This window comes from Solanum lycopersicum, chromosome 1 (assembly GCF_036512215.1).
Source record: "Solanum lycopersicum chromosome 1, SLM_r2.1".
Taxonomy (NCBI): domain Eukaryota; kingdom Viridiplantae; phylum Streptophyta; class Magnoliopsida; order Solanales; family Solanaceae; genus Solanum; species Solanum lycopersicum.
Window position 1 is genome coordinate 1,447,783 of NC_090800.1, and position 14,285 is coordinate 1,462,067.

General features: G+C 34.6%; 3 protein-coding genes across 3 annotated transcripts; all 3 read left to right on the top strand.

Moving 5' to 3' along the window:
* The first annotated feature begins 567 nt into the window (after positions 1–567).
* Positions 568–4,863, top strand: SDH (sorbitol related enzyme). Its single transcript, NM_001247163.2, is given in 6 exon segments — positions 568–907; positions 1,785–1,852; positions 2,578–2,814; positions 3,103–3,393; positions 3,664–3,851; positions 4,518–4,863. Coding segments are annotated over 6 exon segments (1,068 nt in total). The 5' UTR covers positions 568–816; the 3' UTR covers positions 4,711–4,863.
* Positions 4,864–6,116: 1,253 nt separating this feature from the next.
* Positions 6,117–9,417, top strand: LOC101265955 (G-type lectin S-receptor-like serine/threonine-protein kinase LECRK2). The gene is made up of 2 exons (XM_004228875.4): positions 6,117–6,748; positions 7,416–9,417. Exons 1-2 carry the CDS (start codon positions 6,163–6,165, stop codon positions 9,311–9,313), a joined length of 2,484 nt encoding a protein of 827 aa, XP_004228923.1. The 5' UTR covers positions 6,117–6,162; the 3' UTR covers positions 9,314–9,417.
* A 1,831-nt stretch (positions 9,418–11,248) lies between these two features.
* On the top strand, positions 11,249–13,666 carry LOC101265670 (G-type lectin S-receptor-like serine/threonine-protein kinase LECRK3). The gene has a single exon (XM_004228874.5). It carries the CDS (start codon positions 11,249–11,251, stop codon positions 13,664–13,666), a length of 2,418 nt encoding a protein of 805 aa, XP_004228922.3.
* The last annotated feature ends 619 nt before the right edge of the window (positions 13,667–14,285 follow it).

The following is a 14,285-nucleotide window of genomic DNA, read 5'->3' on the forward strand; positions in this document are numbered from 1 at the left end:
GTCAACGAAAGTAAGAAATGCTTTCTGGGTTGAGTTCGTCAAGCATGGTGCAGGTTATCTTTTTTATGTGATTTGCGAGCTATTATATAGGAACGAGAATTTCACCCTATGCATATTCAAAAACTAACGGCAGCAAATTTTTCTCATCTTCTTTTTATAGTATAATTGTGAACGAATCGAAACCCCTTGCCAACTAATGAACACCTTCTTGTCGAGTTTGTCAAGCCTGATATGTGTTACCTCTCCTATGTGATTTGCAAGCTATTGTATAAAAGCGTAATTTTTATCTTGTGCATATCTAAAAAATAACGGTTACGAGCTTTCCTTATCATCTAAAAAAAAATTGTAAACAAAAAATATCTATTCGAAAATAATATTTCTATAAAAAATTTTCCATATTAAAACTCGAATTTAGACTTTATCCAATAAAACAATCTCATCATTACATCGAATTTAAGTCACTTCCAAACTTAACTTGAGTGGCATCCATTGAAAAAAAAAATGGCACCAAACTCAAAGACAAAAAACCAATCTTTATCTAAACAAAAAACCATTTCAGTAATGCCCACTGTGTTGATTTTCACAAAATTTTAGTATTTTCTTCTTATCCACATTCAATAATATTCACAAAAAATGAAACTACACAAATTCACCTAAAAATTGAAATCAACAACAAAAAAAAATCAAATCTTGAAAACCCCCTTTTAGATAGAAGAGCAAAAAAATCAAATCTTGATTTGCCCCTTTTTGTGTTATTGTTGTTTTTAGATAAAAGAGCAAAAAAAATCAAATCTTGAAAACCCCTTTTCTGTTCTAATGGGTAAAGGAGGCAGTGATGAAAATATGGCTGCTTGGCTTCTTGGTGTTAACACCCTCAAGATTCAGCCTTTCAATCTCCCTGCTTTGGGTATTCTTTTTTAAATCTACTCTTTGTTGAACTTATATTTGTTGTAATTGTTAATTTTATCGTAAAGTCTGTGTATACTTTATCCTTGTTAGACCTCACTGTGTATGTTATTGTTGTTGTAATGATGAATTTTATTTCAAAGATTTGACTTTGGGAGCTTAGAGTTGAGTTTTTAGTTCTCTTTGATTAGATGTTTTGGTTAGGTTGGGCGAGTTGAGTTATGACCCGTATTATGGTCAAACCCCGTTTTGATGGGATGGAGTTTATGTGTTTCTATAACGATCTCAAGTTAATATATAATTATAACGGTTTTGTAATCAAATTTTGAGTTCCAGTATGTCTTGAGTATAGCTCCCTTGTTTGATAATTTGACCAAATATAGCTCCTACATTATGCTTTCTATAGTAATGTTATCAAAAGCAAAAAGCGTAGAAAAACTTAAAAAGGTTTGTTTGGGGCTTTAAGTGCAAAGGCAGATAAAGTGTGAGCTTCAATGTAAAAGGCGCAAAGGGAGAAACAAATGCAAATATATACGTTTAGTCTAGGAATAATTATTATAAAACATGAATGACAAATATATAAACAAAGAAATTAAATAAACTTAAAAGTGAAATGTCATTTGTGTACCGTCGACTCTTAATGAGAGGCTCTCTTGAAAAAAAAAGTATGTCTTGGAATGTTGATGACAATACTGAAGTGCTCAACATATTTTGAGCCTCGTTTCATAAACACACATCGTGATTACTGTGGGATCAGAATGAATTTTAGTTTAAATTTTACTGGTTTTATTTCTGTTTAAGCACTAGTGTTTACGTTCGGATTCTGGTTTGAATTATTCTGGTTAAGAACACAGGGACTAACATTTGTTACTTCATAGGACCCCATGATGTTAGAGTTAGGATGAAGGCTGTCGGTATTTGTGGAAGTGATGTTCATTACCTCAAGGTAAAAGCTTTCTTCTGATTCTCTATTTTGATAGCTCGTCTTCATGGTCTATAATTCTTGTCGGGATTTAGTGTTGGTGGGTGTGGTGTGGTCGTTTCCTTTGACTCTACAATGATGACATATGATTGTGGTATATAGAGACCTAGCGAAAGATGTAAAAAGAATGAAGAAACTAGTTTGTTGGGACTTCCATTGTTCAAATGTAAAAATTTATGTTATATGGATCCAAACACTATTATGCTTCTGGTATCAGTACGATCACCATCAATCTCTTTAGAATGTTTTATTGTGTTCTGAAAGGTTAATGTGAAATGCCCATACCTATATCATATACATGTTTGCTATGTTGCTCAAACTCTCAGAAAATGTTGTCGCACTCGTGTTGGTATTTTTGGAGGATCCTACATGCACCCAACGTCATTTTTGAGGATTCCTAGTAATGTAGCTTCTTGCGAAGCAAAATGAATTATCTTTGTAACACGGGCGAAGTTCTGTTACATTTTCTTCGGCTACTTTGTACATTGATTCTTGTCAAACAAAGAAGTAGGTTGAGGTTCGAAGCGTTGTTGAGGACAATGGCAATGCACATACTCTGGCGGGTTGCTATACTCGATGAATTCATGTTTTCCTTCATTCAATAACATATTATTGTAATGTGTATAGAGTCTCAAACTTGAGAAAAATCAGTTAAGCTTCTAATTGGAAATAAATATTTTGAACTTCAGACCATGAGGTGTGCGGATTTTGTGGTTAAAGAACCAATGGTGATTGGGCATGAATGTGCCGGGATCATAGAGGAAGTTGGCGGTGAAGTCAAGACATTGGTTCCTGGAGATCGTGTAGCACTAGAGCCCGGAATTAGTTGTTGGAGATGTAATCTTTGCAAAGAAGGGCGATATAATCTCTGCCCCGAGATGAAGTTCTTTGCTACTCCCCCTGTTCATGGTTCTCTTGCGAATCAGGTAAAAAGCTTCCCTACTTCTATTAATTTTCTCACTATTCGAAAATTTTCCCTACGTTGATTTCATATTTTATACAAAGGCACTCATGGCATAAGTCATGCGACATGATGGAGTATAGCTGTCAGTAGTTCTTAAAAATCTTGTACCTTTTGGACTTTAATATATTACATAAACGATAGACTTGACATTGAGCTCGTTCTTCCCTCAGAATAAGCCTGTTAGTGTACTCCGAATAAGTTTTGACTGTACGAAAAGCGAAACAACTGATTTCTTTTTGATCACCAACAGGTAGTCCACCCTGCAGACCTATGTTTCAAGCTCCCGGATGATATAAGTTTAGAGGAGGGAGCAATGTGTGAGCCACTTAGTGTTGGTGTTCATGCCTGTCGGCGTGCAAATGTTGGTCCTGAGACAAACATATTAGTGCTGGGAGCTGGACCAATTGGGCTTGTCACGCTGCTTGCTGCTCGTGCTTTTGGTGCCCCAAGAATTGTTATTGTGGATGTAGATGACTATCGTCTTTCTGTTGCAAAGAAGTTAGGAGCAGATGACATCGTCAAGGTTTCAATCAATATTCAGGTGAGTATCCAAATTTCAAAGTTGTCGCTGTTAATCTCCCGTGTTTCATGTGCACTCTCGAGACTGAATACATGACTGCTTTCATGTATGATTACTATCTTTGTCCGTTCTAACAATAAGTCACAAAGCTATTTTGTCTCATTAAAATAACTTTAATAGCGAGTAAAGTTCAGTGACCATTACATGGAATTTGCCTGTGAATACAAAAACATCAAAGTTGAAGACGTTGCTGATTTTCTTCCCATTTTCCTATGTCATACTTTTGAACAGGATGTAGCTACAGATATAGAAAACATTCAGAAAGCAATGGGAGGTGGAATCGACGCGAGTTTTGACTGTGCTGGCTTTAACAAAACTATGTCGACCGCTCTTGGTGCAACTCGTCCAGGTGGCAAAGTTTGCTTGGTTGGAATGGGACATCATGAGATGACCGTTCCTCTCACTCCAGCTGCTGCAAGGTACAACAATATTTCTTATATCTATGATATACTCGGACTCTTCAAAAATTTCACTGAAGTGTGTATCAGATCGTCTAAAATAGTGCATTTTAAAGGATCCAATACGAATGCAACTTTCAGAGTCGAGTAATAAAGGCTTATATAGATCTTCTCCTGACTAAATCTTTTGTTACTCTTCACTAACAATAAGCTTACGGTTTGCATGTTTATATATCCTTCTTTCCATTATATTAATTTTCTGGCAAATTGTGCTTAGGGAGGCCGATGTCATCGGCTTATGTCTATACTTAGAATGCATTGCCTCGTATATCTCGAGTTCTTGAGAAGTGGAAGGTTAGATATGAAACCTTCTAAGTTAGAGTCGACTATCTGAATCCTCATTGACCATGTTCGTTATAGAATAGCAAAAATAATAATAAAAGAAAGTACTAGAAAATCTCTATATTTTTCTTGTTGGTATTGCTCATATTGATCGTTTTTCGAGACGGAGTCGGGGGTCTATCGGCAACAACCCTTCTACAATACAAAGGTAGTGGTAAGCCCATTGTACACCCTACCTTCTCTAGACTCCACTTATAGGAGTATACTGAGTACGTTGTTGATGTTTGTTTTCCCGATTAAACTTTTGTTACTCTCACACTAATTTTCGGGGCGAAATGTGTTCAGGGAGGTCGACGTCATCGGCATATTTCGCTACAAGAATACATGGCCATTGTGTCTTGAGTTCTTAAGAAGTGGTAAGATTGATGTGAAACCTTTGATCACACACAGGTTTGGATTCTCTCAAGAAGAAGTTGAAGAAGCTTTTGAAACAAGTGCTCGTGGTGGTGATGCTATTAAAGTCATGTTTAATTTGTAAAAAAAAAAAATACTTTTTAAATTTGAGAAAATAAGTTTTTTTTTTTACCAAATATGTTTGTAAAATGTATATCTAAAAAAAATGTTTTTTTAATGCTTTTGAAAACTACTATGTATTAATATAAAATGGTGAAATGAAGTAGATGGTTAACTTATTTCTGTTATTATGTCGTGTGTTTATCTGTTTAATTTTATACAAGTTTAAATGTCTGTTTATGCATACTAAAAATTAAAAGACATAAATATGAAACGAGATTAAATTAAAAAATATATTTATATATTTTATAATTATTTTTATTTTTAAAAAGTGAATATAGAAATTTCAAAGTCAAGGTCACATCTACTTTTTCCATTTAAGGTTGATGTTTGTGTACATTATTAGTTGGAGTGTATTAAGGGGGAGAAAATATCATAAATGGTCCCTTTTACCACTCTGGTCCTTTAATTTTAATAAAAATAAGCACTTTAGTCTTCATCAAATAGTTAAAAGGAAAAAAGAACAAAATATATTTAAATTTTGATTGAAATTTTGGTAAGAATATCGAATTTTGGCGTGGATCTTTTGTTTTATTTTCCAAACTATTTAATAGTGTATTTTAAATGTACATATGTGTCCACGTGAATATCATAAATATTGCATCAATATAAATAATAATGTGTCCATGTGAGCATATATATACCTTTAAAATACACTATTAAATAGTGCATGGATGAAAGGTTCTTCATAAAATTTAGTATCGTAATAAAAATTTCAGCCAAAGTTAAATATTTTGCTTTTTTCAATAATTAAACAATTTTTTATGATTAAAGGTGAAAAAAAGGACTTAACATGTCTAGAGTTAACATATCAAGAATTTAAATTGAATGATTTTTAAATTTTAAAATCTCCTTTCTCACTTGAAAAATAAAAATAATTTTATTTCTACTTTACAAAGGATCATGGTCAAATGTCAACACACATTCAATTTTTACATTCTTAGATTTATTGATTCTGGCTAATAGAAACACTTAACTTTTGAACGATCAAATCATAATAAAATTACAAATCAATATTTTTTTGATCGTGTTCCATGTGAAACGCTTGACATGAAAGAAGAAATATATAAAAAGCCGCATCGAAGAGGAATAGAGCAGACTAGCAGTCGCTACACTTCCTTACCAGATCTCGCTTTCCATTTTTTTTTCTCCTCTTCCCATCACAACCTAACAAAAAGAATATCTTCAAATATTCAATAAAGACTAAAAGTGCTCAATTTTGTCAAACTTAAGGACTAAACTAATAAAAAGATAAAGCTAAGGGTGTACTTTGAACCTACACCTAAATATAAAGGACCATTTTTGTTATTTAATAGAAGTTGACTCTGAAGTTTTCATCTATATATATATATATATATATATATATCTCATCACATAAAACTAACACCACATATTAACAATAACACAAATTAATTTTATGTTCTTGATTTGTTCAAACTTCAAACAATTCATATTTTCTCTTGCAATGTCTAATTTTGTTAATTATTTTCTTGTAATATTTCTTCTTTTTACCTTATCATCACACAATTTAGCTCAAAATAATGGTAGAATAGCTACTAGTAGTTCTATTAGTGCAACAAATGACAATACCCCATGGCTTTCACCATCTGGTGATTTTGCATTTGGTTTCAAAAAAATTGAAAAAAATAAAAATGAGTTCTTGCTTTGTATATGGTATGCAAAAATTCAAGAAAAAACTATAGTTTGGTATGCTAATATAAGTGATTTAGTGCCACAAGGATCAAGATTGAATCTTGATTCTCAAAGAGGTTTAATACTCAATGATCCTCAAGGGAATACTCTTTGGAGAAGTGATTTGGTTCTTGGTAATATTGATTATGGATTGATGAATGATAATGGGAATTTTGTTGTAATGGGAAGTGATTCTAGTGATCCATTGTGGGAAAGTTTTAGAAATCCAACTAATACTTTGTTGCCAAATCAAACATTGGAAAGAGGAGGCTTCCTTGTTTCTCAAAAGTCACAAGCTAAGTTCACTCAAGGTATGTACGCGTTTGAATTGTCGTATCTATCGTACATCCTATCCTCCCCAGACCCCACTTGTCAGATTACACTGAGTATGTTGTTGTTGTTGTTGTTTTACGCGTTTGAATTGCGTGACCATCTCATCTGATTGTTTGATTATGTTATGTTTCTAACATGATATATGTGTTCTCTTTTTTTTTTTTTTTTTTGGAGTTGTGGAAGTTGTTTTGTTGTTGGAATCAATTTTTTTTTCCGAAGTAGATTATGAGGGTTCATCAATAATTGACTAGTTCTAGTCATGGTAGTGCATTTTTTCTTTGTGTCCTATGCTTTTTAGAACGTCGCGTTGGATACACAATTGCCATGTATGACGCCATGTAGGACGAGTGTGTTTGTTTGGTTAAGTTTTATACGAGTTTAAGTGTCTTACTTGTGCATAGTCAAAGTTGGAAGCTATAGATGTCTGTTGACGTCAAGTTAAATGACGCGTTTATGTGTCTATATATGGAGTAGTGAGGATTCATACAACTGACACCAAATTGTATGGAATTGAAGCGTAGTTGTTATTGTTATGTCTTAACACGCACTCTCACGTGTGGTTTGATTCTTTTCCATGAGCCGAATGGTCAACTGTTAGAGCGGAGAGTATGGTTTTGATGATTTAATTATATTATGTCTCGACAGGTAGATTTTATCTTCGGATGCTTGATAATGGAAATTTGGTGCTTGTTACGCAAAGTGTGCCTTCCAATACAGATTATGATGATGAGTACTATAACACTCAAACTTTTGATTCAACAAATGCAATCAATTCTGGGGATAAGTTGGTGTTCGGAGATAATGGCGTGTTGTATGTGTTGAAGCGAAACAATGAAACACAAATTCTTACTCCACGATCTAGCCCTTCAGCTTTGGACAACTATCATCGTGTGACACTTAACTTTGATGGTGTTCTTAGTCATTATTATCATTCAAGGACTTCAAATGACAGTGGTTGGAATGTTCTGTGGTCTCAACCGGATAATATATGCATCGAAATTAGAGGAAACAATGGACCTGGTTCTTGTGGTTACAACAATGTATGCACTCTTGGTACAAACGATAGACCAGTTTGTAACTGTCCGAAAGGATATTCGTTGGTTGATCCGAATGATGCTTATGGTGACTGCAAACCAGATTTTTCGATAAGTTGTGATGAAGTTGGGAGGGGTTCACCTGATGATATATACAATTTAACCACGATTCGTGATATTGATTGGCCGCTATCTGACTTTCAGCAAATTAGCCCTTCAACTGAACAAGACTGCAAAAATGCTTGTTTGAATGATTGTTTTTGTGCTGTTGCCATTTACAGAAGCAATAGTTGCTGGAAAAAGAAACTGCCCTTGTCGAACGGGAGAAGAGATACCAGTTTGAACGTGAAAGCTTTTATCAAGTTACGGAAAGATGGTGTTCTAAGTCCTCGAAGTCCTCCAAGTCCCGGCCTTCCAATTCCGGAATCAGATCAAAAGCAGAGTTGGCGAATTTGGACAATCTTGGCGTCCTCGCTCTTAGGTAGCTCCGTTTTTATAAATGTTCTGCTCATTGGTGTATTCTGTTGGGGATTCTTCCACATTTATAAGAAGAAAGTGAACGGATTTCACCCTACAAGTCACGTGACGGACTCTGTCTGTCATAGTTTTACGTATAAAGAGCTTGTAGTAGCCACGAAAGAGTTCAACGAAGAGCTAGGCAGGGGTGCATTTGGGATTGTTTATAAAGGGGTAATGTCTATCGGTTCAAGAAATGTAGTCGCTATAAAGAAGCTCGATAGAGTGGCCCGTGAGGCAGAGAAAGATTTCATGACAGAAGTAAATGTGATTAGTCAGACTCATCACAAGAATTTGGTCCGCCTGATTGGATATTGTAACGAGGGAGCTCATCGTTTGTTGGTCTACGAGTATATGAGTAATGGCACTCTTGCAAGTTTCATTTTCGGTGATCTGAAACCTACTTGGAGTCAGAGGACAAGTATCGCGATGGGTATTGCAAGGGGACTTGCATACCTCCACGAAGAATGCAGTACACAGATTATCCATTGTGATATAAAGCCTCAGAACATTCTCCTTGATGACTATCACGTTGCTCGAATATCAGATTTTGGATTGTCTAAACTGTTGATGATCAACCAGAGTCGAACAGATACTAATATTAGAGGAACGAGAGGTTATGTTGCTCCGGAGTGGTTCAGACATAGTCCAGTCACGGTTAAGGTGGATGTTTACAGCTTTGGTATACTTCTACTAGAGATCATCACATGCCGGAAATGTTTGGAGAATGAGGAAAGCTTTGGACTTGAGGCGATTCTCGTGGATTGGGTTCTTGATTGTTTTCAACAAGGACACTTGGAAGCTTTGGTGAGAAGTGATATCGAGGCCTTGAATGACAAGAAGCAGCTCGAGAGGTTCGTGATGGTTGGTATTTGGTGCATTCAGGAGGATCCGTTGACGAGGCCTACTATGAGGAAGGTCAGTCAAATGCTTGAAGGATCTGTTGAAGTGACAATGCCACCATGTTCATGTAATTTTAGCTTAACTATTTAACATCATAAGCCTCATTTACGCGCGATTTCCTCCTTTGTATAGTACTTTCGAGTGGTTTACTTGTACTATTTTCTTTCACGTTGAATTCTCTTTGATGATACTAATGATCTGTATTGCTCAGACTCTTCGAAAATGTCATCAGGTGCAGCTCTTCACATTTCCATCTGCATTTAATAGTGAAGAATTGTAATTGAGACATTTACAAGCAGTTTTATATATAACAAAGAGATCTATTGGGAACAGTTTCTCTACCCAAGGTAGGGTTAAGTCAAGGGGCGAACCTAGAGTATGCCGAGGGGTTCACCTGAACCCCTTCGGCAAAAAATTACGTTGTCATTTTAAAAAAGATTTATGTTTATATATTCAATTTTGAACCTCCTGAATATAAGATTAGAGGTCGGTTTAGTAGTTTAGGGGTTCAAGAATCCCCTTAATGGAAATTCTGAATCCGTCACTAGTTAAGTCTGCATACACATTACTTTTTCCGAACCCTACTTGTGGGGTACACAAGGTATAATTTTTTTGTTGTTGTTGTAATCGAGAAATCTCCCATTGGTTAGTTGACTCAATCCCAGTGGGCCCACAAGTTCGAATATTTTCAGGTGGGGGGAGTGTGAAAGTTCGGCAGTAATGATTTTTAGGTATTTAGTAAGACCTTTCCAACCTTTACTAGAGATCTTGAGTACGAGGAAATAACTCGTAATATACGAGCGTTTCTCCTTCAGGTATGTCTTATGTGATGCAAATCTAAATTAGTCGGACTATTTCAGAAACCAAATAGTTAAACCAATAAAATTTAGATACATAAATCCATAGATGGCTATTGCCTATTAGCTAGTTTCAATGAACCAAGTCAATTTTTTTTTTCTTTTTGAAAAAATAAAGTGACATTAAGTAAACTTGATTTGATTGTTCTAGATGTAGCTTGAAAATCCAAATTATTTTAATTTATATGTTCCTATCCACAGTAAAAAATCTGTTGACTATTCTTTCCCATTATCTGATTTTTTTGACTAAAAAGTTTAAATAATATGTCTTTTCAAGGCTATTGCCAAACTCTTTTTTGAAATATCAAAAAAAAAATAAAATCATTTTTCTCGAATTTAATTTTTGCTCATATATTTTTTCAATTCTACAAATAAAATATTATATTTCGTTTAACGTCTGTAATTATTTTTTTTTTAGAGTACTATTCACATAAAATTTTCAATTTTCTTTTTAAAAAAATCGCGATCTAAAAATTCATAAGTTATCAGAGAAATAAAAAGAGAATCGTTTACTAAATGATTTTCTTAATTACAACTTACAAGTGGATAATTCTCTGTTAATTACTTAATTAAGTTCCTTGTAGACTGATAATACCTATTGTTGTCATTCAAGATTTTGGTTCTTAAAATTCAAAATCACCAATCATTTAATATTAGTGTTTAAGTGTAAAAGTATTGACTCTCCAATTATTGAATTCCACTTGTGAATTCAACAATTTTTCTTCAATTAAAAGACTATAAAGTGTGTTTGACTAAGTTTATAAACCGATCAAATAAGCTTATAAACCTTTTTTTTTTAAATCTTATCTAATCATTCAGAGTCTGTTTGAATTAGCTGATTAAAACATCAAATGTCGATAAACACTTCTAGGTGTACAAGGTAGAAGTATCGAAACTGATATTAAACAGTTACGTGTTTTGTACAAAGATTAGGCATTAACTTGATCTATGTCCTCCAACTTTGAGTGTATACAAGCAAGACTGTTAAACTTGTATAAAGTTGAATAATCAGTTCGTACGTGACATAATACACGTTCGAGTGCAACGTATGTATGACGAATGTGTCTATCTGACAACACGTAAAGCTTATCAACTATTTACGATCAGCTAATCCAGACGACTCTCTATTTAAAGTAGTTTACTTATGATGTCTCAAAAGCACAACAAAATGGCCAAAGTGAGTTTATTACTTTCTCATTTCTTGCTAAACTTATTGATTCTTAGTCCAAATTTTGCATTTTCTCAAACCAAAAATGATGTGAGAATTGGATCATCACTCATTGCTGGTGATGATAAAACATCTCCATGGATTTCTCCAAATGAAGATTTTGCATTTGGATTCCAACAACTAGGTGATGAAAATCAATTCATAGTATCAATATGGTACAACAAAATACCCGAAAAAACAATAATATGGTATGCAAATGGTGACAATCCATGCCCTAAAGGATCAAGAATCGAGCTTCTTGCTGATCGCGGACTAGTCCTTACTAGTCCACAGCAAGACGAGGCATCGATATCTGATCCTTTGATAGGCATAGTTGCTTATGGTACTATGAAAGATACCGGTAATTTCGTGCTTGTAAACAGGCATTCTGATAGTTTATGGCAAAGTTTCAATCAAACCAAAGACACAATCTTGCCAACTCAAGAATTCAGAGAAGGATTCAAGATTTCATCTCGTCGTTCTGAGACAAGTTTTTCGAAAGGGAGGTTCTTGTTAAGGATGTTTCAAAATGGTAACATTGGAATTGCTAGTTTGAACTTGCCAAGTGAGTATATAAATGAGAACTTTTACTTGATTCGAAGCATCGATCAGTTGAATGCAACGAATTATGTGATGAAGTTCAATGAATCAGGTTCTATTTTGTTGTTGGTGAATAACAGTCAAGAGTTTGTTCTCTCACAAGGTGAGATTGGATCATCAGCACGGTTTTATCATCGTGCTACGCTCAATTATGATGGCGTGTTTGCTCTGTATCAACGTTTGAAAGACTCGAAAAATGATGTATGGTCTACTGTTTGGTCAGTTCCTGATAATATATGTTATAGTTTTCCTTCAGAGAAAGGTAGTGGTGTTTGTGGATATAACAGAATTTGTAGACTAAGTATAGATAAAAGACCAGATTGTCAATGCCCGAGAGCGTTTACACTAGTTGATCCAGAGGATGACTACAGAGGATGTATACCGGACTACGTGCAGGATTGTGGTAACAATCAAGAAGATGCGGGAAGTCAGGTTGAGATGGAAACGATAACAAACATCGATTGGCCTACGAGTGATTATGAGCTACTTCAGCCTTTAGATGAAGAGAAATGTAAGAATGCTTGTTTGAATGATTGCATGTGTGCTGTTTCGATTATTCGTGAGAATAGTTGTTGGAAGAAAAAACTACCACTTTCGAATGGCAGAGTAGATAACAGAGTGAATTCGAAAGCATTCATCAAACGAAAGAAGGGTACTTTTCGAGAAAATACTAACTCCTCAAAGCCTAAAAACAAGAAACAAGAAACTATCATACTTATTGTATCTGTGTTTTTAGGTAGTTCTGTTTTTGTTAACTGTTTGCTTCTTGGAGTACTTTCACTAGGTTTTTTGCTAGTTTATCGTAACAAAAGACTAACATTTGATCGAAATGGAAGTTCTATGGATCAAACGTTGAGGTACTTTTCTTACAAAGATCTATCAAAAGCCACGGAGGGGTTCAAGGAAGAACGTGGACGAGGGGCATTTGGGATTGTCTACAAAGGTGTAGTTGATATTGGTAAGCCTATCGCGGTGGCTGTAAAGAAATTGGATCGGATAGTACAAGACGGGGATAAGGAATTCAAGACTGAAGTTAATGTGATAGGACAAACTCATCACAAGAATTTAGTCCGTTTAATCGGATTTTGTGATGAAGGTCCTCATAGATTGCTTGTATATGAGTTCTTGAACAATGGTTCATTAGCAAGTTTCCTTTTTGGTGATCTAAAATTGACATGGAACCAAAGGACTCAAGTGGCACTTGGGATAGCAAGAGGGCTATTGTATTTGCACGACGAGTGTATCACACAAATCATTCATTGTGACATCAAACCTCAAAACATACTTCTTGATGATCAATATGAACCAAGAATATCGGATTTTGGATTATCAAAGTTGTTGAGGATGGATCAATCGGAGACTCAAACAGCGATAAGAGGGACAAAAGGATACGTTGCTCCTGAATGGTTTCGAAACATGCCAATCACATTGAAAGTAGATGTGTATAGCTTTGGTGTTTTACTCCTTGAGATCATTTGTTGTAGGAGAAATGTGGACTATGAAGTTGGTGAAGACAAGGCAATTTTAACTTATTGGGCTTATGATTGTTACCAACAAGGCACAATGTATCAACTTGTTGAAAATGATTTTGATGCAATGAGTGATATGAAAAAATTAGAAAAATTTCTAATGGTTGCTATTTGGTGTATTCAAGAAGATCCTTCATTGAGACCTACAATGAAAAAGGTTGTCTTAATGCTTGAAGAAATTGTTGAAGTTCCTAGTCCTCCATGCCCAAATCCTTATAGGAGTGAACACTCTCTTGTAGACGCGATATAGTAGAAGATTTCATCAGTCCAGTGCACAACGCATGCTACATTCACACTAGTCTGGCGTGGAGGAAATGCCGCACACTGAGGGGGTGTCATGTTGATGCAAGCATTAACAACTCGAGAACCTGTGACTTATAGGTCATACAAAAACTACCAACTCTTCTGTTGTTTCGAGTCTCTCCTGAAAATTGATTAGCTCTTTCTTTTTTTCTTCTTGTTTGTATTGCTCTAGGGATAATTATTAGTATACTTTGTTGATCATTTTTTGTATACATGTATATTATTATACTATATAAAAAAATCATTTAAAAAATTTATTGATCATTTGATAATTAAACTTATTGAAATCAAATTTAAACATCACATATACAAAACTAGCTCAAAAATCATACATGTTACTAAGATACTTATTCACACCCAAAAATTTAAAAAGCATTGAAATTGAAATGTATCACATATTCTTTAATTGTATGCATTAGCTTCAGTAAATCATAAGACTTTAGTTATAACAATGTATACAGAATGCCATATATAATCAATGTATACTATATATACACTAATTATACATAAATTGTAGCCAGATTTTGTAGAAGATAAAGATTGGAATTATTTTTTAAAATGGGCCT